The sequence below is a fragment of the Prionailurus viverrinus genome, chromosome B1 (genome assembly GCF_022837055.1).
Source record: "Prionailurus viverrinus isolate Anna chromosome B1, UM_Priviv_1.0, whole genome shotgun sequence".
Classification (NCBI taxonomy): Eukaryota; Metazoa; Chordata; class Mammalia; order Carnivora; family Felidae; genus Prionailurus; species Prionailurus viverrinus.
Genome location: NC_062564.1, coordinates 55,299,857 through 55,324,099, shown reverse-complemented (window position 1 = coordinate 55,324,099; position 24,243 = coordinate 55,299,857). Strand labels below are relative to the sequence as shown.

Below are 24,243 nucleotides of genomic sequence, written 5' to 3'. Positions count from 1 at the left end.
ATTCTGCTCTCACTCTGTAAAATGTTTTCCTTGGTGTCATAAGAATTATTAATGGTTCTGTTGGTGACATAATTTCCAATAAAGTTTTCAGGAGGATTTGGAAATCATTATATGCTTTCCCTGGGATTGCTAGATGTGAAGGAGAATTAAGAATTAAACTGCTTAGCTTTGGCAGGTATCTGATTCTGAAGTGCATTGTACTGGAACTATGAATCAAAGGATAGGACTAAATAAACACTTTCCTCGGTTTAAGAAAAAGTGTTAACACTGTGATCCCCAAGGGTTGATGTAGGGATTGCTCTTTTGAAGCCGATCGAAGAAAGAGAGTAAAGAATAATTCTTAGCTCTTCTAGGTAAAAAAGTAAAATTGGCATAAACTGAAAGAAGGTTCTAGAACATCGAGTGGGCAGAAGAGGAGCACAGATGGGACCTCATTTTCAATCAATTCAGCTCTTAAGTAGTTCTTCCTTTCTCCACCTGATGAAATGTAATGTTCTTTTGAAGGGTCCATTCAGCCTGATTAATTTCTTATTTCTTATCCCACTAAGCTATTTGGTTTTTAAATGTGTATTTCCTCTCTCCATGTGGATATATCATATATATATGCGTGCATAAATTATTCATGTGTTTAAAAATCTGCACAGATTTCATTTTATAATCTCTCATTGCTTTGCTCTCATTTTTTTCCCTCCTTTTCAATACCTTTCTTATTTTTAGACAGGTCATTTTGTAGTAATAATGTACTAGAATATTTATTGTAAAATATTGACAATTTTATTAAAATATTTTATGTAACTTATTTGCTATTTTTAGAATGAAAATTTTTAGAATGAAAAAGCTCCTCTTAGGAGCTTTCTTTTCAAAACTCAGTAATTGCTTAGCTCCCAAACAGAGAGAGTTAAAATCTACTCTCTGCATCCTTTTATGATTTCTAAGAGGTATTATAATCTGCCTTTTAGTACCTGTGGGAGTTGGAGCTTTTAAATGATATTGGTGTACCTTGTGTTTATAGCCTTGTCTTGACATCAGCGCTCTTACCACTGAAATGATGGCATAAACTTTGACAGCTATGGCTTTGTTCAGTATATTTTGAAATATACTGAAAAATGATCTCTTGACCATTGCTTGATATTCATGTTCGATTCTTAAAATTCAGTTCAAATCAGTTAAAGATTTAATATTAAATATTCACAAGAGAAGTATTTGTTTTAAGCCTGTAAATATACATGACTCAGTTCATGAGCTAAGGCGTGCATTTTCATAAGGTCTCTGGAAAATAAAAAATATTTGGATTGCATAAAGATGTTTAAAATTCACGTTTCATAGACAAGTTACTTGTCTGGACCATTAAACAGTCTTCCAAATAAAAATGTTTTGTTTTTTGTAAAAGGATAACCAATTTGTTCTTTTCCTGGTGGAGACATTAACCTATATTTGGGTCCTTTAGTTGCTTATTTCTCTTAATTTATTCCCCCTTGAGTATTTATTATCTGATATTTTTCTGACCTGATTTAGAAGCCCTATCTTATTACTGTTTTAAAACAAGCACCAAATTTAGCTGGAAACCGTTTGCAAGATAAATTGGCTTAGAGGACTAAGACGAACACCAGCAGATTTACTTTCTCGTGTTTAAATAAAGTACTCATTTTCCATGAAGTAACAAATTTCACTTGCCGACATGATTTATCCAAATCTGAAGAAGAGAAGCAACTAAAAAAAGGATTATTCGAATTTCAGAGTTGCAGTGTTTTTGTAGGGAAAGTAATGTTTTTAGTTATTTCATTTGGATTCTCAAAATGCTAGCTTAAATCAAGCCAAGCAGTGGCACAAGACAGTGGCTCCAAAGTTCGTTTACATTCCGTTATCATAGGAAGAGATGACCCACAGCTCAGTGTTCTCCCTTTACTCAGTCTGTGACGAACATGAACTGGGTACCTACTGTCTACCCTGTGTGGGGACACGCAGATCCACACTCACTGTCTTCAAAGAGCCCTCAGTCTGACTGCGAGAAGCATGTAAACAGATACTAAGGCAATTCAGGAAGAGTGGTGTTCGAAATATTCATAGGACTGCGGGGGCACTTATCCGGAGCCGATTCCTGAGTTTAGAACTGCTGGCTTGAACTACTGGTGCTGAATGGTCATTTCACATTTGCGACATAGAACATTAGAGATAATAGTATTCATATGGAGAAGGATATTATGTGAACTCTCCCTTTTTTCAATTACGGTTTGAACTTCTATGTTGAAAGTTGAAAATGTTTATTACTGAGGACTTTGTACTTTAGCCTGATACCTTTAAAAATGCAATGCATTGACCTGGTTTTTAAAAGTAGATTTTATAATTTCACCAATTCGATCATTTACTTTGGTCGAGCTAAATTTTGTTTTGAATTTTGAAAAGAGCCCAAGACTTAAAATTTGCCATATCCAGATATTCTGTAGTTGACCGTGATTATTCAAGATGTGCAGAGATCTTCAGAAAATTATGTCGATGCAGAAATAACATGTGATATGCATGGAAATCCAAATCTGCAAAAACCGACTAGTTGCACAGCTATGGAGTTTATTGGGAGGCTCTTTTATAACAGAAATCTCTCTTTTATTATGATGACTAAATGTTCAAATTATGACCTAGTCAACTTTTTAGGAGAACACCTATTAACTTCAGTAGTGTCCACAATAGTACAGGAGAGATCTGTATTATATACTGCACTTTGTATTTTGCTTATTTGGTTAAGGAGGGGTGGCATTGAATTGACTCAAAATGCCCCCGTATGAACCTGGTAAAATCTTTCCTTTAGGTGGTTAGAACAACCACACTAACTTACCCATTTGTAACTATGGTTGCCGTAGGGTATCGTAAGTTTTGAGAGAAAATAAAAGGACTAACCATTAGCTATATGTGATAGGCTGGTCTCCACGGTCTAGTCTCGATGTTGTGGTGTCTAGACGAAGTCTGGGTCAGTCTGGCTTATTGTACAGTACTTAGCCTGTGACTAGTAGCTACCCTGCCAAAGCCTAACATAGTATTAGAGGTGCTGACCTGGATTTCTTTCAGTGGGGCCGTTATTGTGATGTCAAACGTTGTTTTCTCTATTCTGTTATCTTTTGGTTTATAACCTGGCCTGGTACTTACAAAGGGATTGTAGGGGGGTAGAGAATAGAAATCCCTACTATGTGAGTCTGTTTCTTTCAGAAGGGTGATACACACCCTCACACCCTTCTCCATTTTCAATTCTACCCGAGTTGCTAACAGAGGCCTTGCCATTGGCCTTAAAATCTCTTCCTAGTTTATGGGTCTTCAAACATACTTGGAATAGGTCCCTTGCCATAAGGGAGAACCTCTTAGGAATTGAAGGACTGGTAAGGTCTCGGTTTAACCTTGGATTTTTCTAGTTTCAGTTCTAATTAAACACAGACAAATCACTTGACCCCTGCCCCCCCTCTCATGACCAACAGAGCCACTGACCCCACCCCCCAATGCAGTCACTATCAGTCCTCTGAAAGGAGCAAGAGTGAATGGAATTCAGTCAGCACAAAACGTCAGCGGGGATGAGTTAGCTAAGAATCCAGCTCTAGCTAATCAGAGAGAGACAAGGATACCGAGGCTGGAGCACCCACTCTCCCACCCACCTTCTGCCACATATGATGAGAGTCTGGAGAGGTCCAGCCTACAGGCATACCCTGTGTCTTCTGAACTTAGGCACCTCCTTGTTTCTACTACCTCTGTCCCTGATCTTTGTCCCCGTTACTCACCTAGAAGGAGCAGAAGAAAGTGGAGCTAGAGAAAAGATGCTGATGTAATTTTTCTAATTAAAAGTGTTTTTTATCAAGAGGGTTTTTAAACCGTAAAATTAAATTTGACTTATGTTTTTAAGTTCTGTGGCTCATGCAGCATGATAACCAAATAGTGTGAATGTTGTTAGCGGTGACTACTTCCTAAAGCTAAATTATAATTTCTCAGGCGACCATGTGACTGCAGAAGCTTGTCAATGAGAGCTTAAGTCTTCTAGGTTCACCTATAATTTGAAATCCAAACAAGCTTATATCTCGACTATTTCTCTAAATCCCTTTGTATTCATATTCCTACCAAGGCATGGCCATCTTGGAAAAATACCACACATAAGTAGAATCTGGGGGTGAAGGGGGAACTTTGTAAATTGTAAGATGGAAAGTAAATAGTCTGACCTGATTTCTGATAATCCCATATTTCCGTCTGATGGTGAGTGATTATCCTTTTTAGTTTCCACCTTTAGGAACATAGTGATCTTAAGCAATTATCTATCGAGTCTCTTTTCCATGTCTAGTCAACAGTGATTTATTGATTTTTGACCATAGAGTAAATCAGCTTGTGCTTATGAAGATGATATAGTGCCAGTGAGTCACAAAGTCATCTACTGATTCTCATTCACTCTCAGGGAGAAGTACTATGTAGTTTTCCTTCTCGGGGAAATTGAGTGTTACACTGCTTTGTGGCCATTTTTTGAATCCTATAACATTAAGATTTGACATGACTATTTTTAATTGACTTGGGGTTAGACCATTCTCCTATTGGCTTTCAGATTTAATGACATAACAGGCTTCAAGAAGTGAGCAAATTCAGTTTTTCTGGCTTGGAGGGATCCAAGCCCCTCTTCCCCATTCCATATTCTCCATTCTCTCTTTTCCTTTTCTTCTTAGAGTCTCTCTCATAACCAAAGGAGAAATTTTGGGACTCATTAATTTATTCAGTAAATATAATTGAGGAATTATGTGCCAGGGTAAGCACTGGGAATGCAATGGTGCGCACTTTAGACATGGCGCCTACCTTTTCACAGAACTTAGTCTAGTGCAGGGGTTGGGAGGGAGTGGTGGCTTTACATCCATCCTACTGCCTGTCTTTTTGTAAGTAAAGTTTTATTGGAACACAGCCATACCCACTCATTTATGTATCTGTGGCTGCTTTTGCATTATAATGGCAGACTTGAATAATTGCATTGGAAACCCTGTGGTCTGCAAGGTCTGAAACATTCACTACTTGACCCTTTACAGAAAAAGCTAACTAACTTCTCCTCTAGAGGGTATGGTGAAGAAGTAAGTGCAGGCTGGACCCTGAAAAGCTTTATTAACCTGGTTAAAGAATATAAACTCTCCTGAGGGAAGTGGACCAGCAGTGGAGTGTTGTAAATTGGGAAAGTAACATGGTCATATTTGAATTTTAGGAAAGTCACTCTTGCTGCTGTGTAGAATAAATAATGAAGAGAGACAGTAAGTGCATGCATTAAAATGAGAAGCACTACAGTAGAGTGGTTAAGAGCATGGACTCTTGAGCCAGACTTCTCAATTCACATTTTGGCCCTACGATGTACTGATTCTGATGTTAAGTAACTTCGCTGTCAGATTTTCTTTTTTTTTTTTTTTTGACATTTATTCATTCTTGAGAGACACAGAGACAGAGCATGAGTGGGGAGGGCAGAGACAGAGAGGGAGACACAGAATCCGAAACAGGCTCCAGGCTCCGAGCTCTGAGCTGTCAGCACAGACCCCAATGCGGGGCTCGAACTCACGAACCATGAGATCATGACCTGAGCTGAAGTCTGACGCTTAACTGACTGAGCCACCCAAACGCCTCTCTGTCAGATTTTCTATCAGTAAAATAGGGATGGTAATCACAGAACCAACTCTTAGTGGAAAAAAAAAAAAAAATATATATATATATATATATATGAAATATATATGAAATATATATGAAATATATATGAAATATATATGAAATATATATGAAATATATATGAAATAATGAAATACATATGAAATATGTGAAATATATGTATGAAATATATATATGAAATATATATGAAATATATATGAAATATATATATGAAATATATATATGAAATATATATGAAATATATATGAAATATATATGCATATATATATGAAATACTTAGAACATAGTGTTTGTAGTCATCAGTTATCACTTTTATAGTAATCCTGTTAAGAAGTGAGGATGGTCTGAACTCAAACAGTGGCAGTGAGGGTAATGGACAGAAGTGGCCAGATTCAGGAGCTACAAAGACAATAGGAATTAATAGGTATTAGTGATTGATTGGATACCAGTAGGGTAGATAAAAGAGAACAAGACGCTGCGGATGAAATGCAGGCTCTGGATCTGATCAGTTGAGTGGATGGTGCTTCCAGTTTCCAAAGTAGGGAAGACAGTAATTGAAATGGGTTTGTGATGTGAAGTAAATGTAAGTTCAGTTTGGGGTATCTTAAACTTAGGTACTAGATTGATATAAGTAGAAATTTAGTGCCAGATTGATATAAGTAGATATAATAAGAATGATATAAGTAGAAATTTAGGAAGCAACCAACTGTAAGGTTTGGAGATCAGACGTGTGATGTGGGCTGAGGAAATGGGTTGCAGGAATGGTCAGTGTAAATCGGGTCATGATGCTTGGAAAAGAATGACCTAACCCAGAATAAAGGTGGAATGATAGGTAGACTTGTAAATATTTTTCTCAACATTTTTATTTATTTTTGAGAAACAGAGACAGAGTGTGAACTGGGGAGGGGCAGAGAGAGAGGGAGACACAGAATCCAAGGCAGGCTCCAGGTTCTGAGCTGTCAGCACAGGGCCCGATGCGGGGCTCGAATCCATGAACCGTGAGATCATGGCCTGAGTTGAAGTCGGTTGCTTAACTGACTGAGCCACCCAGGTGCCCCTGGAATGATAGGTAGACGTCTAAGAGAACTAGAAAGGACACCAAGAGTGGAATATAAGAGAACCCTTAAAGAAAAGATCAACTTTTGGAGGAAGATAAGCATGACATTTAAATCCGTTGAATATTCTCTTGTTGGGGTGGGCGAATTTGAGAAATATTTAAATTTGTAAGTTTTGCATTAGCATAGGCCAGCTTAAACCATAGTATGCATTTATTCACATACTACAATTTTAGGTACTATTGTGTGCCATACTCTTCCAATATGCACTTTTCCCTTTATGGAATTTTAGGCAACATACAGAGTGGATGCTATGGTTATGGATGTTGACATCCAATGACCTGTCCAATCTACTTTTCTGTATTTATTGGCATTTCCTTCTCCTCATTTTTTACCTTTCCAGTTAATGACTCACTAGAGTCTTGATGTGAAAAGTTGGGGTTGGGGAGACTGTCATTCTTCTGTATGTGCTATACTTCGTTCAACATCAACAGTTTGGGTCCAGTATCTTAGAGTTTTGTAATGATTTTTCTATTTGAACTTCCTTACAACACTGCCACAACACTTCTCTTCTGGAAAGAGCCAGGAGATGAATTGGAGACATGGAACACTTTTTCCATCATCAGAATCAGTAGGGCTCACAGGTTAGGCTCCAGCTAAGTCCTTGCTCCTGAGGTATGTGAAGATTAGAAGGCTGATCCAGAAGCCTTATCTACCTACACATGCCTGAAGAAAGGTATCACATTTCTGTAATCAGGCTGAGTGTGAATTTTATAATTAGTTTTGTGTTACAGGAGGAACATTCTGGAAAAGCTTTGAAATGGGCCCAAAAGATTACCAGGTGTACTATCTGGCTCAGCTTCTAGGTTATCTTGCCCTTTCAGTATCTTTGGGCTGTTTTACAGTGCTAGAAATGATGGAAAACTGATGGTAATGCAAAAGATTCTTGTCCCCTGAAATTGAAATTGTGTACTGTGGAATACAATTGGTTATTGCCTCGTAGATATTAACCGATGTTACCAGTTTTGTGTCTATTTGTAAATTCTTTGCAGTATTCTTGATATTTTTTTTTAATTTTTTTTTAATGTTTATTTTTGAGACAGAGACAGAGCATGAACAGGGGAGGGGCACAGAGAGAGGGAGACACAGAATCTGAAACAGGCTCCAGGCTCTGAGCTGTCAGCACAGAGCCCGACGCGGGGCTGGAACTCACGGACCGTGAGATCATGACCTGAGCCGAAGTTGGACGCTTAACCGACCAAGCCACCCAGGCGCCCTATTCTTGATATTTAGATATTTGTTCTTTGGATTCACCTTTGAACCACTTGTAACATCGTACAGGTTTCCTTTTTAATTAATGAGCCAATTAAAATCTATGTCCCATGTTAAAATGTTGTGTTACATATACATATGTACGTTTATACATGCATATAACCTCTCTAGAAAGATTCACTGAGTGCTGGCTATGGTTGCCTCTATAGAACGGGGGTCAGGAAAACTTGTTTTTCACTATATGCCCTTTTGGATCCTTTGAATTTTCTATCATGTGCTTACATTACCTAAACAAAGACATTTAATTCCTTTCTGACACCCCTCAAATCAATCGTTAGCCCTTATTACCAACTCTTGAACTAAGTTCACATTTGAATTAACTGGCTTTCTTTCTTTCTTTCTTTTCTTGGTTTGTTTTTGAAAGACAGAGAGAGAGCATGTGAACAGGGGAGGTGCAGAGAGAGGGGGGGACGGAGGATCCAAACTCGGCTCCACGTTGAGAGCAGAGACCCCGATGCGGGGCTGGACCCCATGAAGCCCGAGATCATGACCTGAGCCAAAACCAAGAGTCGGACACTTAACTGACTGAACCCCCCGGGCAACCCAGATTAACTGGCCTTCTGAAGAGATCTTTGTTTCTAAAACTGCCAGCAGATAGCATCCTATGCCGCAACATCATACCTGGCACCTTCTGTACTCTTTAAAGTCTTTAACTTAACTCTTCAAGGTAGCTCTACCACTGTCGACACATCTTGGTCCGATGGCACTAACTCGATTATGAATCTGTGAAGGAATCAGATAATTGTAGTGTGCAGTGAAACGGCCGACCTGCTAGCCTATTTTGCAGTTCTAAGTTCACCTTGCCTCCCCAGCTGTGCATACTCAATAATCCTCTTGTCTAATTATAGCTAGCAGCTCTTCCTTTAAGGTAGAGGTTCTCAAGCTTGGAGGCACAGTAAAATCACTTGGGGAGCTTTTAAAACTCTGAATGCCCAGACCAATTAAATCACAAAGCCTGAGGGGGGTGGGACACAGACCTCAGGATTGTCTAAAGCCACTGAGGTGATGCTAATGTTGAGAAACACTGCTCTGTGCAAAGAACGGTAGTGATTTAGCAAAAACTTCACATAGAAAAGCTCAGAAGCAGAAGCACTCAGGATTTCTGACGGAAAGCTTGGCATTGGTGATGAGGAAGGTCCACACAGAAAAGCGAGGCAGCCCTTAAGGAATATCCTGATGTGCAAAAGCTGTTTTGACTTGGGCTGCCTCTGGAATGGGGCAAACTAGGTATTGGGTGTGGTCTAAAAGCCTGAACTGACTTGCTTAGTCATTAGCGTTTTTGTTCATTTTTTTATAGTTCTGAATTCAGCTACACTCTCACTCAGTAGAAAATACTGACTGTTGACTGCATATCCCTGCCTTTCCCTCTGTCATTAGAGGCACGAAGCCAGCCTAGTGATGGGTGACATCTAATACCACTGCCACCATATGGCTGTATTACTGACAAATAGTTCTATTTATCATATACCAGACATCTGGGAAAACCACATATTGTACATGACCTATTAAATGTCCTTTTTTTGTCAAAGTTCCTAGAATCCCATTGCTTTAATCCATAACTATGTGCTTTCTTAAGAAGTCTTTGATAGAAAGTTTGTTTTAGAAGGGGAGAAGTAAAAAAAAAAAAATGCATCCATTCATTTATTTTGGAATGGTAAGGCAAAGAAAGAGTCTTTCTTGGGATGTCCTCCCCCCACCAAAAGATATCTTTTAATGGGAAGTCCTGATCAATAGCCTGCTTCTGTTTAACATTTTAAATCATTTTATTGTTGCCTCAGCCTTTTATGAACATGAAAATTCGTATCATAAACTCTGCTGTGGTTTGCCTTCATGTACTCATTGTATATCCCCCTCCCTTTTGTATAGGAAGACAGAGATGTCAATAACCCCATGCCTAACCGAGGAGGCAATGGATTAGCTCCTGGGGATGACAGATTCAAACCTGTGGTACCATGGCCTCATGTTGAAGGAGTAGAAGTGGACTTAGAGTCTATTAGAAGAAAAAACAAGGCGAGAAATGAACAAGAGCGCCATGCTGGAGGAGATAACCAGAAAGACATAATACAGAGGCAGTATCTCACATTTAAGCCTCAGACATTCACCTACCGAGATCCTGTGCTACGCCCAGGGATCCTCGGTAACTTTGAACCCAAAGAACCTGAGCCTCATGGAGTGGTTGGTGGCCCTGGAGAGAAAGCCAAGCCATTGGTTTTGGGACCAGAATTCAAACATGCAGTTCAAGCCAGCATTAAAGAGTTTGGATTTAACATGGTGGCAAGTGACATGATCTCACTGGACCGCAGCGTCAATGACTTACGACAAGAAGAGTAAGCACACGTCCTCTTCTTTCTAAAACTGGGGCAACTATTGTTTTGATAGATATTTAGTTAGGTTGTCAGGATGGAGAAAATAGTTTTGCCTTTATTTCAAGGAGGTAAAAGGCTCTTCGGTCCGCAAAATGGCCAGAAGGAGGAGATCACTTCATTTATGCCATTAGATTGAAGGTATGACATATAAAATTCTGGGGGTTTTACATCAGTGCTACGCAAATGTCGCTGGACTGGCACCGGTCTGTGAATTTTTTGTTACCAATCCACAATGAGAACGTGAACTTGTACCAAAGTGTAAACCAACTGTTAAATACTTTGTTTAGTACAAGTGACAATTTTTTAATGACAAAACTTTCTTGATGTGTTGATTTTCATTCTGGATCAAGCTCCTTGTCTTGTTGTGGAATAATAACAAATAGTAACGCTGCTTTAGATGTCTTACAGAATTAACTAGATACTGATGTTTCCCTTAATTCTTTTTCTCAGTACTGCAACTGGAAATTGAAACTCTTGAGCATATGCAAAAGGAGCGCCCAAACAGATAAACTTTCACATTATTTTCATGTAGTTTGATTTAAAATACAGGATTTCCAGCTCTTAACTTGTGATAGACAGTGGTTATGGGATGAACTCAAAGCTTTTTCTGAATCCGTTCTACTCATACAGGACCTAAGTAGCCTCCATTAACATAGATGCAAATTTAATTCCATGCTCCTAGAAAACTCTCAAAATGTATTCTGCTGTGTTGTTCATATATCTTTATCTTAAGAGGTTGACACCTTTATGCACACACGTGCAGACCCCACAACAGCATTCTTTTGTCACTGTCACTGAAAAGATTCTATACCTAACGTAGTCCTACTTAGTAGACTTTGGACATTCATATATTTATTGTAAGAGTGAGATGGGGTGAATGAAATGTGCAAAGAAAGTTGAAGGAATAGAAGTATAGAACCATGGTGGTGAGATACCTAACCTCTTTTCCAGAGAAGAGCTAGAACATCTCAAGGGACTGTGAAGGAAGAATCATCCTGGTTCAATTTATTCCAAATCAAAGTAGAGGCTTGCCTAGTCATAAGGTTGCCAGATTTAGCAAATAAAAATAGAGGGACACCCGTTAAATTTGAATTTTAGATGAACAATGAAAAACATTCAGTCTAAATATATCCCAAACAGTGTATGGGACATACTTATACTTTGATGTTTATCTGAAGCCTGAATTTAACTGGGTGTCCTGTACCTCCCCAGTCAGGGGCTAAGGGTGGCTGTTAACAGAGTTGGAACTGCCACGCCAGTATTCTTTAGGACCCAGAAGAGGCTCTGCAGTCCCTTATCTGGAGTGTGTCCCAGTTAACTAAAATATAGCACTTAATCATACTGTTGATCTGTGTTGTAGAGGGTTCTCCGAAAACCTATTGATGGCATTCTCATCACTGAGAAGGGAAGGGAAGGGGGTGGGCAGCGAGTAACATTTATTGACTTTCTACTCCCTGCCAGGACTTACTATAGTTTCTCTTAATTCTCACAACCAAACTGTGAGAGAGTTCTTACCTGTGTAAGTAAATTCTGAAGCGTGGAGCTCTGACTTCTTCGTATTTGCCCCGTGGTTCAGCACAAGGTGGTTTGGTGTGAAAGCCCTATCTTTCCACCACACCTCACCTCACCTCACCTCACCTCACCGTATGTCTTTTCACAGGTGATATGCCTCAGTGCGTTGTTACAGTCAGTGGGTGAGCTAAGTGTAGAAACAGAGATTTTTAGCACGTGAACTATTTATAAAAGATTGTTAAAAACACCAATATAAATCTAGCTCGTTTTTCCATATGAGAAATATGCTAAGAAAATCAAATGTCCTATAATGCAGAAGCACACAGGATTAGCGTCCGCCTCTGTGTCTCCCTGTCCTTCACCCCTCACATCCGTTCTAATCTGCAAGGCTTCTAGCTCCTGTCACCAAAATATGTCTCAGATTATTTCTGAGGTGCATTCACCCAAGTCCTCCACCCAACTCCAAGCCACCATCGTCTCCCTTGGAATCCTGTAGGAGTCTCCTTCATGGTTTCTCCTCCTCCATATTCACACAGAAGCCAGTGTGGTATTTTGAACCACGAAGATCTAGCTTATCTACAACAATGCTTTGCCTTCCCAGTGCACTTAAATATAACCCCGACTTCTAACCAGCAGCCTCAACCCTTCCCTCCCTTGACGACCTCCTCTTGTTACTGTGCCGCCTGGCCCAGCATGCTCTAGCCAGGCTGACCTTTTCCGGTCTCTTTGATGTGTTCTTCCCTCCTCTTTGAATGCTTTTCCCCTTCTTGTGGCTGGCTCCTTGCCATCGTTTAGGTCTCAGTGGAACCTCTCCAACCATGCTGCCTAGTTGATAATGCCATGCTTTATTTTCTAATACCGCTCTCTGGCCATTTCATTCATAGTATTTGTCTAATTTTATAATTGATCAAATTTATATAGATCCTGATTTATTTAGTTGTTTATTGACTGTCTTTCTTACTACATGGTAAGGTAGTAAGGAATGTATCTCTTTTCTTCACCAGTTACTTCCAGTAACTGACACCCAGTTAGTAAATATCTGTTGAGACCATGAATGAGTGAATGAATGAATGGAATCTGCTGGGTTCAATCCTTGGCTCCATTACCAGATGTGAGATCTTAGATCAGTTACTTACCCTCTCTAACCCTCAGTTACCTAATCCTTAAAATGGGTCTAACAACACCTGTCTCCCAGGATTGGCACTAGAATTAAATGACATAATAGGTTAAAAGTGTTTTTTCACAGGCCTGGTGTTAGAAACTTAAGTGTTCTTGACTTTATTATTATTACTTTTTTTGTATTATTGCGGTGGTACTTTCTTCAGATCACATATCTTCATGTCAAAATTTTAATGTTTTCAGTTACTATTAAGTTTGAGGTCCTCTGTTGCTTTTTGGAAAATGTAAATGTCACACGTGGCCTTATCTTCATCTCACTTCTACTTGTACCTTCCATGATGGCAAAGCCTTCACCTCTCCTTTGATAAATGTTTTAGACACAGCAATTGCCACTCAAACCTCCCATCTCTCTGGGTCCTCCTTGCTCTCCTATAATGTCCTTCCTTCCTTCCTTCCTTCCTTCCTTCCTCTCTCTCTCTCTCTCCCTCTCGCCCTCCCCCATCCTTTCTTTCTTGCTCTCCTCATTGCATCCGTCCTTCCTTCTTTACTTTCCTCTCCCTCCCTTCCTTCTTTCATGTCATAGGCTGATTTTTTTCCATGTTCTTTTCTCTTGCATAAGTGCTTAGAAATAGGATATTGCATGTTTCTGTGTATCATTCTTGTAAGGGTTGTGTCCCCAGTCAAGCCAAAGGACCCAAGGCTATCTCATCAAATGCTCCTAAGCCCCTCTTAAATATTTCTATGTTAGTGAGAAAACTTTTTTTTTTATGCTTCAAAATACTCAAAACATTATAACCCCCGGAAACTTTTTTTTTTAACTGAGTCCAGATTATTTTTTAAACTTGAGTTAAAAAAGAGAGATAGGCTTCGTTCCTCTTTGAACACTGAAAATAATAATTTCTAAGAGTTATTCATAAATTAGGATGTAAATAGTCTTAAGAATTTATAAACAGACCGACAACAAACAAAACATCCCTAAATTTGGCGTCTTATCCAATTTGCATATTAGCGCTTTTCTTCTTTTACTGGAAACATACTGAAAACGTAGCATGCATCCATATCACACAGACACAGGGTCCCTCACGCTCATCCCTCACGGAAAATATGCCACACAGAGCCCACCAGAGACTGGCTTGGTGTTGCTGACTTTCTGCAGCTTTGGCAGATAGACCTTATCAGCCTTGTTTTCTTGCTTCCATCAGACGTTTAAATGAGCCACCTGCCAAACTTAGAAACCAAGCTTTGGGGCTGTTTGTCCAGCTGTGACATCTGACCCTGTGGTTAACTTGTTCATTCTTGTGGCTGCTCCACAGGCTTTTCAGATGAATGTTCTCTACCTTAGAAGCAGGACAGAACTGCCCAGCTGCCAACATGACTCATACTTATGTATGTTACAGCTTTGAATTACATGCACTGGCTGAGTAATTTACTGGCTGTTGATTGCTCGTTAAAAGAGTGAGTAATTGTATTTTGAGTGAACTGGAGGCCCGCTTCTTTTTTAGAGACTTGATCCAACGATGACTTCACCTGCCTTCACACGTATTTTCTATAAAAAACACATTCCGTTTTCTTCACAGTTCAACAGATATTGAGTATCTCCAATAAGCAACACACTGTGCTAACCCATCAGGAGACGCAGTAAAGACAAAATACAGTCCCTGCCTTCAGGGGGCTCCCCATCCGCCCCTGGGGAGAAGGGCAAGAAATACATAGCATAAGGGTCGTAGGAGAGGGCTGAGCAAAATGGTATGGTTCAGAGGAGTGAGGGGCATGTCAAGTTACAGGAGAGTCAGAAAAAGTTTGATGGGGCGGACACCAAGGACAAAGCCTGGAGGATGCGTAGGGTTTCCCCAGGAAGAGTTATAAGTTCAGAAGACGTAAAGGTAGGCATTGACTAGGAAGAAAGAAGATCACAGTGCCATTCACAAAGTCTATACCGACTGGTGGTCAGGAAAGACCCACTGAAGGTTACAAAGAGAACTTTAGGAATATCAGACTGGTAAAGGTGTCAAGAGTAGATTGGGAGTGGAGACCCGTTGGTGGGTTAGTAGCATCAGAGCAGGAACTTCAGCGAAGATTACAGAACCAGAGGAAGGAGACTTGAGGTAAGAGAATAGAAGAGTTAGAATCAGTGGGCCTTGGCAGCTTGACGGAGTGGAAGGAGGAATCAAAGATAAATCCAAGGGCAGTAACACAAAGGATGGCACTATCCACTGCTCTGCCCAGAGCTCAGTTATCTAAACCACGTTTCCCCTCCAGCTTGCTTGTTTGCTTGCTTTATATATATGTTTGTTTGTTTGTTTGTTTGTTTATTCATTTGGAGGGCACTAGTGAGTGAGGGGCAGAGAGAGAGAGAGAAAGAGAGAGAAAAGCAGGGCTCACCCGAAGCGGGGCTGGAGCTCACCAGATGTGGGACTTGAACTCCCAAACCATGAGATCATGACCTGAGCTGAAGTCAGATGCTTAATGACTGAGCCACCCAGGCGCCCTGCCCCCCAGCTTTAGATGAATTCACGCAGAGCCCATCAGGATGAGGAGCCTGTTCCTGGGAAGAGGTAGAAAAGTCTGTTTGTGAACATGTTCGATTTCCTTGAAATAAAGCTCCGGATTTTCTTTCCTTGACTATGAACTAGCAGCTGATACAAATACATGGAAATTATTCCTGCCCTTTTTCTGCCCAAGAAGGCAGACAATCAGAGGTGTATATCATCTGAGCTATTTTGTTTCAAACAAATGAATCAAATATTTTGACTTGCTGAGCAAATTCATCTGCTTCTAATATTTAACCTTTCCTCCTACCTACACACCAATTGCATTTTTATTTTGTAGAAAGCTATCTTTGTTGCATTTACAAAGATGTTAAAGTGCTCCAAAAATTCTAAGAGCTATACAAATGTTAATATGATTAATTGTTAATACCTTTCTTAAGCTTGTCTGTGGGAAATTGAAGGGTTTTTTTTTTAAAGATATTTTACATTTACACTCATGACTTATATACCAAACAGTTGTCTTCTTACCTGATAGCAAAATATTCATGCTTCTACTCAATTTTAAGGTGAATTGTGATCATGAGCTTTTTTCTTTCTCTGTTCGTGTTAACAGCTTTCACTCACTGATACGTTTGTTTAGGATATAGTGCTATAATTTATAAAACAGATGCTATTTTGGGGGCGCCCAGATGGCTAAGTAGGTAAAGTGTCCAACTCTTGGTTTCAGCTCAGGTCATGATCTCACGGTTGTGGGTGTGGAGCCCGCTTGGAATGCTCTCGCTCTCCCTGGCTTGTGCATATTCTTTCTCCCTCTCTTGAAAATAAAAAATTAAAATAAAAAATTCAGAAAAAGCAGATGCTATTTTTAAAACATTGAGTTAATTGAAATGATATCGTTATTTTTAAATTTCAGTTTCCACATACAACCCGTAGGTTTCAGTGAGAGGTACCTAAAACTCTAAGGTGCTGGTCATAAGAGGTCAAAACGAATTATTAGAATAATATGTAAATCATACATATTTATATATACATGTATATGTATATATGCACATATATACCTGTGTGTATGTGTATATATGCACATGTATTTCAGCACTTTGTCCCAAATTCTATTATCATAATATATGGTGGACCCCGTTCACACTGCACTGATCACAATTATTAACACGTTGTCCTTTTCTCTCATAGATGGCCCAAGATATGTCTCATTTTTCAAACCACAATTTGGCAACCTTAGATCCAGGCCATAAGAAGCACATTTGAAATTGGTTTCAGATGACCCATGATGGACATATGCCTTCTTTTTTGTCCCAAAAATATTACTTTCTAACTGGCTTGAAAATGCTTGCCCTCAGAAGCTACTTTTTATGAGTTCAGAGGTTTTCCAGATTAACTTTAAAAATAAGTTGTGTTGTGTTGCTTAGTTTCTCTTTTTCCTTTTCCTCTAAACACCTACATATGAACACACACACACACACACACACACACACACACACACACACACTTTGCACTTTGGAGTTTTCTCAATGATGGTGGCACAGCTGATTTTTGTCTAAGCTCCTGGCTGACGACATGGATTTAGCCCAAGCGGAATTATTACAGAGATCGGGGGTAACTTATGTCACCCCAATTTCAACAGCAGTTGAGAAGGTAGCACGTTCATAAAGTGAGCCTACAAAACCTGAAAATGGAGGGAATGTGCTCTAAGCCACGATTACCAGAGTAGCAGCCATCTGGAGTGCCCCTCTCTCCTTGCTGGAGTCCTGGGATGGCTCACTTCCCTTGGTCGCGAGATTCTCCTGCCAAGACCTCATTTGGTTGAGAAGGTCCTTCCCATTTTTTAGTCATTTTCCAAGTTGCTCTATTAAAAGGGGATTTAGCTTCATTTCCCTTGCCCTTATCTGCACCCCCCTCCCTCGCATCCCCACCACGAGCCTTACAAAACTGTAAGATATGCCTGATAAAAAATTATAGACTCAGGTTGCTCGTTTTTGTTTTTTCACAGCCCTCCGCCCCCAACCAGCAATTCAGAATAAGTTCCCTGCAGGCTAGTTAGAAAAACATTTATGGAGGGGCCCCTCGGTGTCTGTCGGTTGAGCGTCCGACTTCGGCTCAGGTCATGATCTCGCAGTTTGTGGGTTCGAGCCCCATGTCAGGCTATGTGTTGACAGCTCAGAGCCTGGAGCCTGCTTCAGATTCTGTGTCTCCCTCTCTCTCTGCCCCTCCCCTGCTCGTACTATCTGTCTGTCTGTCTCTCTCTCTCAAAAGTAAATATTTTAAAAAAAGAAAAAAATATGGAGGCACCACTAGATATCCCATAACATCCCAATGACAGACAATTTCAGGAAAATCTTGCCTTTTTTTTTTTTTTTTAATCCTCTTTATGATAAGTTTCCCACCCATGAGGAGCACTGCCATGGTTCAGGGATGGTTTTTGTTCCCTCTCCTACTAAAGCATCTCAGTTTTGGAGCTACCAGTCATTTCAAAGTGTTTAGTCCTTGTCCTCTGCCACAAGGTTATCACTTCCTCACCAAGGAGAGTTCCAGACGTTGATCCAGGCCTGCCACGCGCAGTGTGGCTGTCACAACACACAGCCCTTCCTGCAGAGGGTTGGCATGACCCACTCTGGTAATTTAGCAGCTCAGACTAGCAGATGCAGCCAGGACCATTAGCTACAGCCTGCTCGTTACAGCGTGTGCCTCCTTAATGCATGTGGTCTCTCGTGTGTTCGGTGAGTAAGAGAAATGGTATCAATTCAGTGGGGAAGTCCTGACGGTTCCTAGATCTCCTGCATGTTAATGTTTGGAAGTGATCGAGGGCGAGGCTTCTCACAAAGTGGCCACCGTAGCAATATATTTATGAAGACCTTAAGAACAAAGCCGACAATCCTGCTGAAATACTTTTCTTTCGGGCAAGAAATGGGGGGTTTAATGGCTTCAAGATGCACTACACTTGCCACTATATTAAGCTGTCCAGGGAAGCTGCCGGTGCATCCAAAGAAGCTGAGAGGAAATTGATTGGTGAAGGTCCCGGGACCTACAGGAAGGAAAACACAAGCTGTGGGCTTAAAGCCTGCAAAGGAGGCCTTTGGTGCTAAGTGCACACGTCAGTGGTGATTTTTAACTACACTGATTGATTTTGTTTTCCTCGGGGAATGTGGTCCCAACATTCCCTCAGTTTTGAGTGGTCTGGTCCTGTCCCTATTTTTCCTTTAAGTCCTATTTTCTTTTCCTTTCCTTTTTTTTTTTTTTTAAATACATGATTTTGCAAAACAGAGTTTTACCGGGAGTTGTCTGTCTGTCTGCCTATCTAGTAGTGTAGCTGAAGTGTCTGAATTTTTATCTAAATGGTAGTTAAAGCTAAACTTCTGGACATAGGAGCATAGTATGATTGCAAAGTCATTGTAAGGTGTTTCCACGTTTAAGATAAATTATGTACATGAAACTGGTTAACTGCTAAGCCACACATAAATCAACATTTAAGGAAAAGAAGAACCTTACCCCTAATTTATTCTGGAAACCCCACAACCATTCTGGAAAATAGCGCTCAGTAAGGGAATACTCTCGTTGGGCCACACACTCGGGAAAAACTTTGCCCAGTTTAGAGCCAGAACTCACTACTGCCACGATAAGCTATAAAAACCACAGATGACAGCCTCACACCTTTCACACATACACATGCAGATACCTCTGGGATATCTGATAAAAAGGACCAGTTTGGGAGAGAAGCAAAAAGTAGGATCTGGGAGAGATGACAATCTTTAAAAGTGGTTGAACCAGCTCAAAACCTTCCTTCCTCTTGATTGAGTTTCAAACTGATATCTACTCCTCAGTCTGTGGAGCAATTTTGACCACTCCCTCAGGGTAAAGACAAGTCCCTGGGCAGAGCTGTAAAGCAGGATCATCAAGTACCAATATATTTTTCTTAAGGATTGTAGAAGTAGTAAGATGAATAATTTGTTATGCAACTTTTAAAATGCATTTATAGAGGCACCTGGGTGGCTCAGTCGGTTAAGCGTCCGACTTCAGCTCAGGTCATGCTCTCACAGCTTGTGGGTTCGAGCCCCGCATCGGGCTCTGTGCTGACAGCTCGGAGCCTGGAGCCTGCTTCGGATTCTGTGTCTCCCCTTTCTCTGCCTCTCCCCAGCTCGTGCTGTCTGTCTCTCTCAAAAAAATAAATATTCAAAAAAAAATTTTTAAATGCACTTATAACCTACCTTTGCTCACTTTAAGCTGACCATGTAAAAAAATGCACTTAGTATGTCGTGAATAGAATTGCTTTTTTATCATTCTTGCGACATGTAAGGTGGACATGCTAAGAAGTAAAAAGCAGTCAAGGTAATTGCGTGAGTTAAAATTATGTAAAACCACAGTTTAAATTCAGTAATATCTTCTAGCGTATCACTAGGAAATGGCCCATAGTTTTGCTTTCCTCCTCATGCCATCAGACAGGGAGATTCCAGTCTCCAAAACGTAGTCCATGTGTAGGAGGGAAAACCACATTTTTAATAACCCAGTAACTTATTTCAGAATGAGCACTGCCATTCTAACCAAAAGAAAAATATCCACTCATTCTTCAGGATAGCAGGTCCCAGTGAGCAAATCAAAAACCAGGCTAAAGGGCTCTGGAGAAAGATTTGAGCATCTAAACGGCATGTTAAGACCCTGGAGATGCACTGCTGTCTCTTTAAAGGAAAGAGCTGTAAAGTCTTCACCGAAAGCAAATGTGAATGGCCGGCTGCTGTTTCATCTTTTGTGAGGCAGGAGCTCCCTCCAGAGCCCCAACACACTCTGCTACAGGGCTGCTGGTGCGGGTCCCTTCCTGGGAAGATCTTTATCCCTCTCATTCTTCTCTGAATGAGAGAATAGGAAAGGAACATTGAAGGAAAACAGAAAAACTCTTTCATAGAAGTTTTTGTGGAGATGTGTGTGAACCACATCTTATTAGGAAAGTACCATCAGGTACTTATTAAATTTAAGTGTGTGTATTTTGAGAGAGAGAGAGAGAGAGTGTGCACGCAGAGGAGGGGCAGAGAGAGAGGGAGGCAGTCCAAGTAGGCTCCATGCCGTCAACACAGAGCACCACACGGAGCTTGAACCCCTGAACCGTGAGATCATGACCTGAGCAGAAACCAAGAGTTGGACGTTCAGCCGACTGAGCCACCCAGGTGCCCCCAGGTCGTCTTACTTAAAATCAAGCAAAGAAGAAGCACAAACTCAATCAGTGAAACCGTCTAGATTAGATCTGGCTGCTTCTTAACCTTCTCTGTCTTCTGTCATGTGACGCTAGCCTCTGCCTCCACAGTCATATGCCTGACATTGGGGGTGGGGGGCCGGGGCAGGACGGGTTGGAGTTGAGGGTGTGCTGGGGGACATATGCTATAGACCTAAAAAGACACAGAAGGGCAGGTTCCAGCCATTGGGCATTTATTTATAGCTGTTTATATGTAGGGCGTTTTTTTGTTTTGGGGGTTTTTTTGGAAAGATTTCTCAGTCCCGTGAAATGCAGTGTAAGCATGTCTTACACTTGCACGGAATTAGTTCTGTCACTGTGACGGTGCTTTGCTCCCTTCTTTCTCTGATGTAGCAGGTAGTGAAGACAGAGGGTCCTCATTAAATGACAGGATCAATAGCATTATTGTCCATTTATTGAGCACCTACTGGATGTCCAGCAGCGTGCCTGGGGCTTTAATGCACTATCTCCAATCTTTATCACCATATTGAAACCTCATATATTTTTTTTCCACTGTATTTTTAGGTGCCATAACTGAGGCTCAGAGGACTAGGTAATCTGAAGGTCACGTAACTGTACAATGGTGGCTCCGGGATTCAAAATCTGGCTTCTAGAGCACACTGCCTTGTTGGCGATGCTCAACTAATCAGTGGCCAAGGGGTTACGTTACAGGACACCACAGTGTGTTAACTTTCTTAAAGGGAAAAACGGAGAAAGTTAGGAAAAGGTAAAAGGCAAAGACTTTCTATTTCATTCTTGCAGACCTTTTTTTTTTTCCTCTAAGTCAGGGTTTCTCAGTCTCCGCTCTATCACATTCTTTGTCACGGGGGCTGTCATTGTAGGATGTATATCAGCATCTCTGTCACCTACCCACTAGATGCCAGTAACACACACACCCCTGTCTCTGGTTGTGACAAGACAAACATGTCTCCAGAGTTTGCCACATGGCCCGGGTAGGGCAAAATCTCTCCCCTGATTAAGAGGCTCTAAGGTAACATTGGGGTGGGGTGGGGGTGGTAATACAAAAATGGAAGGAATCAAGATCACGTTTATAGCATTGTGGATAAGAATAAGCACAGGTTGATCGAATGAGCCAAACAAATAGGAAAACCTGGTCCTTGGTAAAAATGCAATCAGTTGTTAGATACTGGAGGATTCTGGGAGGGGCCTTGGGCTACATCATGGCAGAATATAGCTGAAGATGAGCAGTGGCATTACAGTAATCATTCACAGATATAGGGATACCTCTTTCTCTCACTTTTTTTTTTCCGTGTAACAAATACCGGGGGGTCCGATGCAGGGAGCCACCCTTTATTCCACTATTTAAAACAAAACAAAACAATCCTGCCTTTTATCTAATCCCACCTTTCAGTCAGTGGTGGCCACTGATGACACTTTCAGAATTTGGTGCATTTTGTCTGAACGTTTTTCTAAGTTGTTCAACCCATTCTCCTCTTGAATTATCTCTTATTTCTATCCCCCCGCCCTTTTTTTCAAAAAATCTGGATAATTACTAATACTCGGAGGGAATTATTCTAAGGAATAGGAAAAATATTGACAATGCTTATATATTAACCTGTGAAGATAATTTTATAATATACTTACTAGGACCATTGTAAGGCACTGATACTTTATTTTTTTAATTATTTTTTATTTATTTTTTTTTAATTTTTTTTCCAACGTTTTTTATTTATTTTTGGGACAGAGAGAGACAGAGCATGAACGGGGGAGGGGCAGAGAGAGAGGGAGACACAGAATCAGAAACAGGCTCCAGGCTCTGAGCCATCAGCCCAGAGCCTGACACGGGGCTCGAACTCCCGGACCGCGAGATCGTGACCTGGCTGAAGTCGGACGCTTAACCGATCTGCGCCACCCAGGTGCCCCTATTTTTTAAAGCACTGATACTTTAATTACATATCAGCAGGTATCAGAACAAATGATGTCAAAGTAAAACGTATAACAAAATACCTATTGAGCGACTTGGCCTGTTCGGATCCTATGGACCAAAAGTTCTTCACCTTTTGGTCTCAAGCCCCCTTTACATGCTTAGAAATTATTAACAGCCCCAAATTATTAGGCTTTTATTACGTGGGACCTACCTATCAAAATTGACCATATTGAAATTAAAGCAGAGGTTTTATTCAATTAATAATAAACCCGTGACATGTTAACACATTTCTTGAAAAATAAAATTTCCAAAATAAAAAAAAAAGTATGATAAGAGTGGAATTATTTTGCATTTTTACCAATTTCTTTAATGCCTGGCTTATGGAGGGTAGCTAGACTCCAGTATCTACTTCTACATTCAGTCTATGCTCGTATGTTGTTTTGGTTGAAATATATGAAGAAAATCTGGCCTCGCACATATACGTAATTGGAAAAGAGGAGTGTTTTTAATAGCCTTTTCAGATAATTGTCGATATTCTTCCTGGACACTGTACCAAAACGCAACAGGTAGTAGTAATTGCAGTGTAGAATCTGAAACCATACAGGTGAACAGTAATACTCTGTTGTTAGTGTATCTCGCACGTTAGCGAGTCTTCCACCCGCGAGTGATGTAACATCATGCGTTCGTCACTGGGAAAATACTGGTATCACAAGTAACGCAGATCTTCCAAATATTAGCATCCCGCGTAATGCAGATTTTCCAAATACTCAAATGTGATGAAATTTGACACTTTCATCATATATAGCCTCATCAGTCTCGTCAGAAATGGCTTTATCTCCTGGGAGGCTGGCATAATTCCAAAATTCTAAGTTTTGCTTGAAAGCTCAAGTTTTATCCTCAGAAACAAATGATGTCAGTTGTTTTCCTTGAAGTGACAGGTTCCTTTCATTCACATTTGAGAAAATGCCAGATAACCGAGTCTGAATGACCTTAGTTTAATCCACTGCGTCTTTCAAATGAACATTGCAGGCTGTGAGAAAATTGACGAGTTCACCTTGGAACTCAGTTACACAGGTGCTTTTCCTTGCCACAACCATCATAGTTAGATATGTAGCAGAAGTCCTTTTCGCATACTTCCCGTTTTGTCTCACAGAATATTAAGAAGGCATGGGCTTAACAAAATTAATAAATTAAAACTCTAGGAAGAGTTATTGCTTCATCAAGGACATTCCGTGTAGATGGCATTGTTTTTGTTTTGTGTGTTGGTGAGGAATATAATGAACACAAGTACCTTTTGATGCCATTACCTTGATTTGTGCTGGGATCCCAGCCGTTGTATCAGCCAAAGCCCCATCAGAGTTAAGTATCAACACGGTGAAAAGGGCATCGAGGTCATAATATCATGAAAATAATTTTGACCTAACCAAGCTCGCCAAAGGGTCTTGGGGATGCTAGGGATCTGTGTGGATCATACTTCAAGCAGCGCTGTCCTAGATTTTAGAATAAATTAGATAAATAATAAAAATGAGCCTTCAGAAGAACAATTGTCACGGTCAAGTCTTCGGTTTGATCACTGACAGATCATAATGTTATTTTG

General features: G+C 40.4%; 1 protein-coding gene across 2 annotated transcripts in view; it reads left to right on the top strand.

Annotated features, from left to right (window-relative positions):
- The window catches only part of GALNT7 (polypeptide N-acetylgalactosaminyltransferase 7), a 147,266-nt gene that overhangs the window by 70,365 nt on the left and 52,658 nt on the right, over positions 1–24,243 (top strand). For both annotated transcript variants that reach the window (XM_047855885.1, XM_047855886.1), the window contains exon 2: positions 9,906–10,366. In XM_047855885.1, coding sequence (XP_047711841.1) covers positions 9,906–10,366 — 461 coding nt within the window. The remainder of the gene's footprint in view (positions 1–9,905; positions 10,367–24,243) is intronic.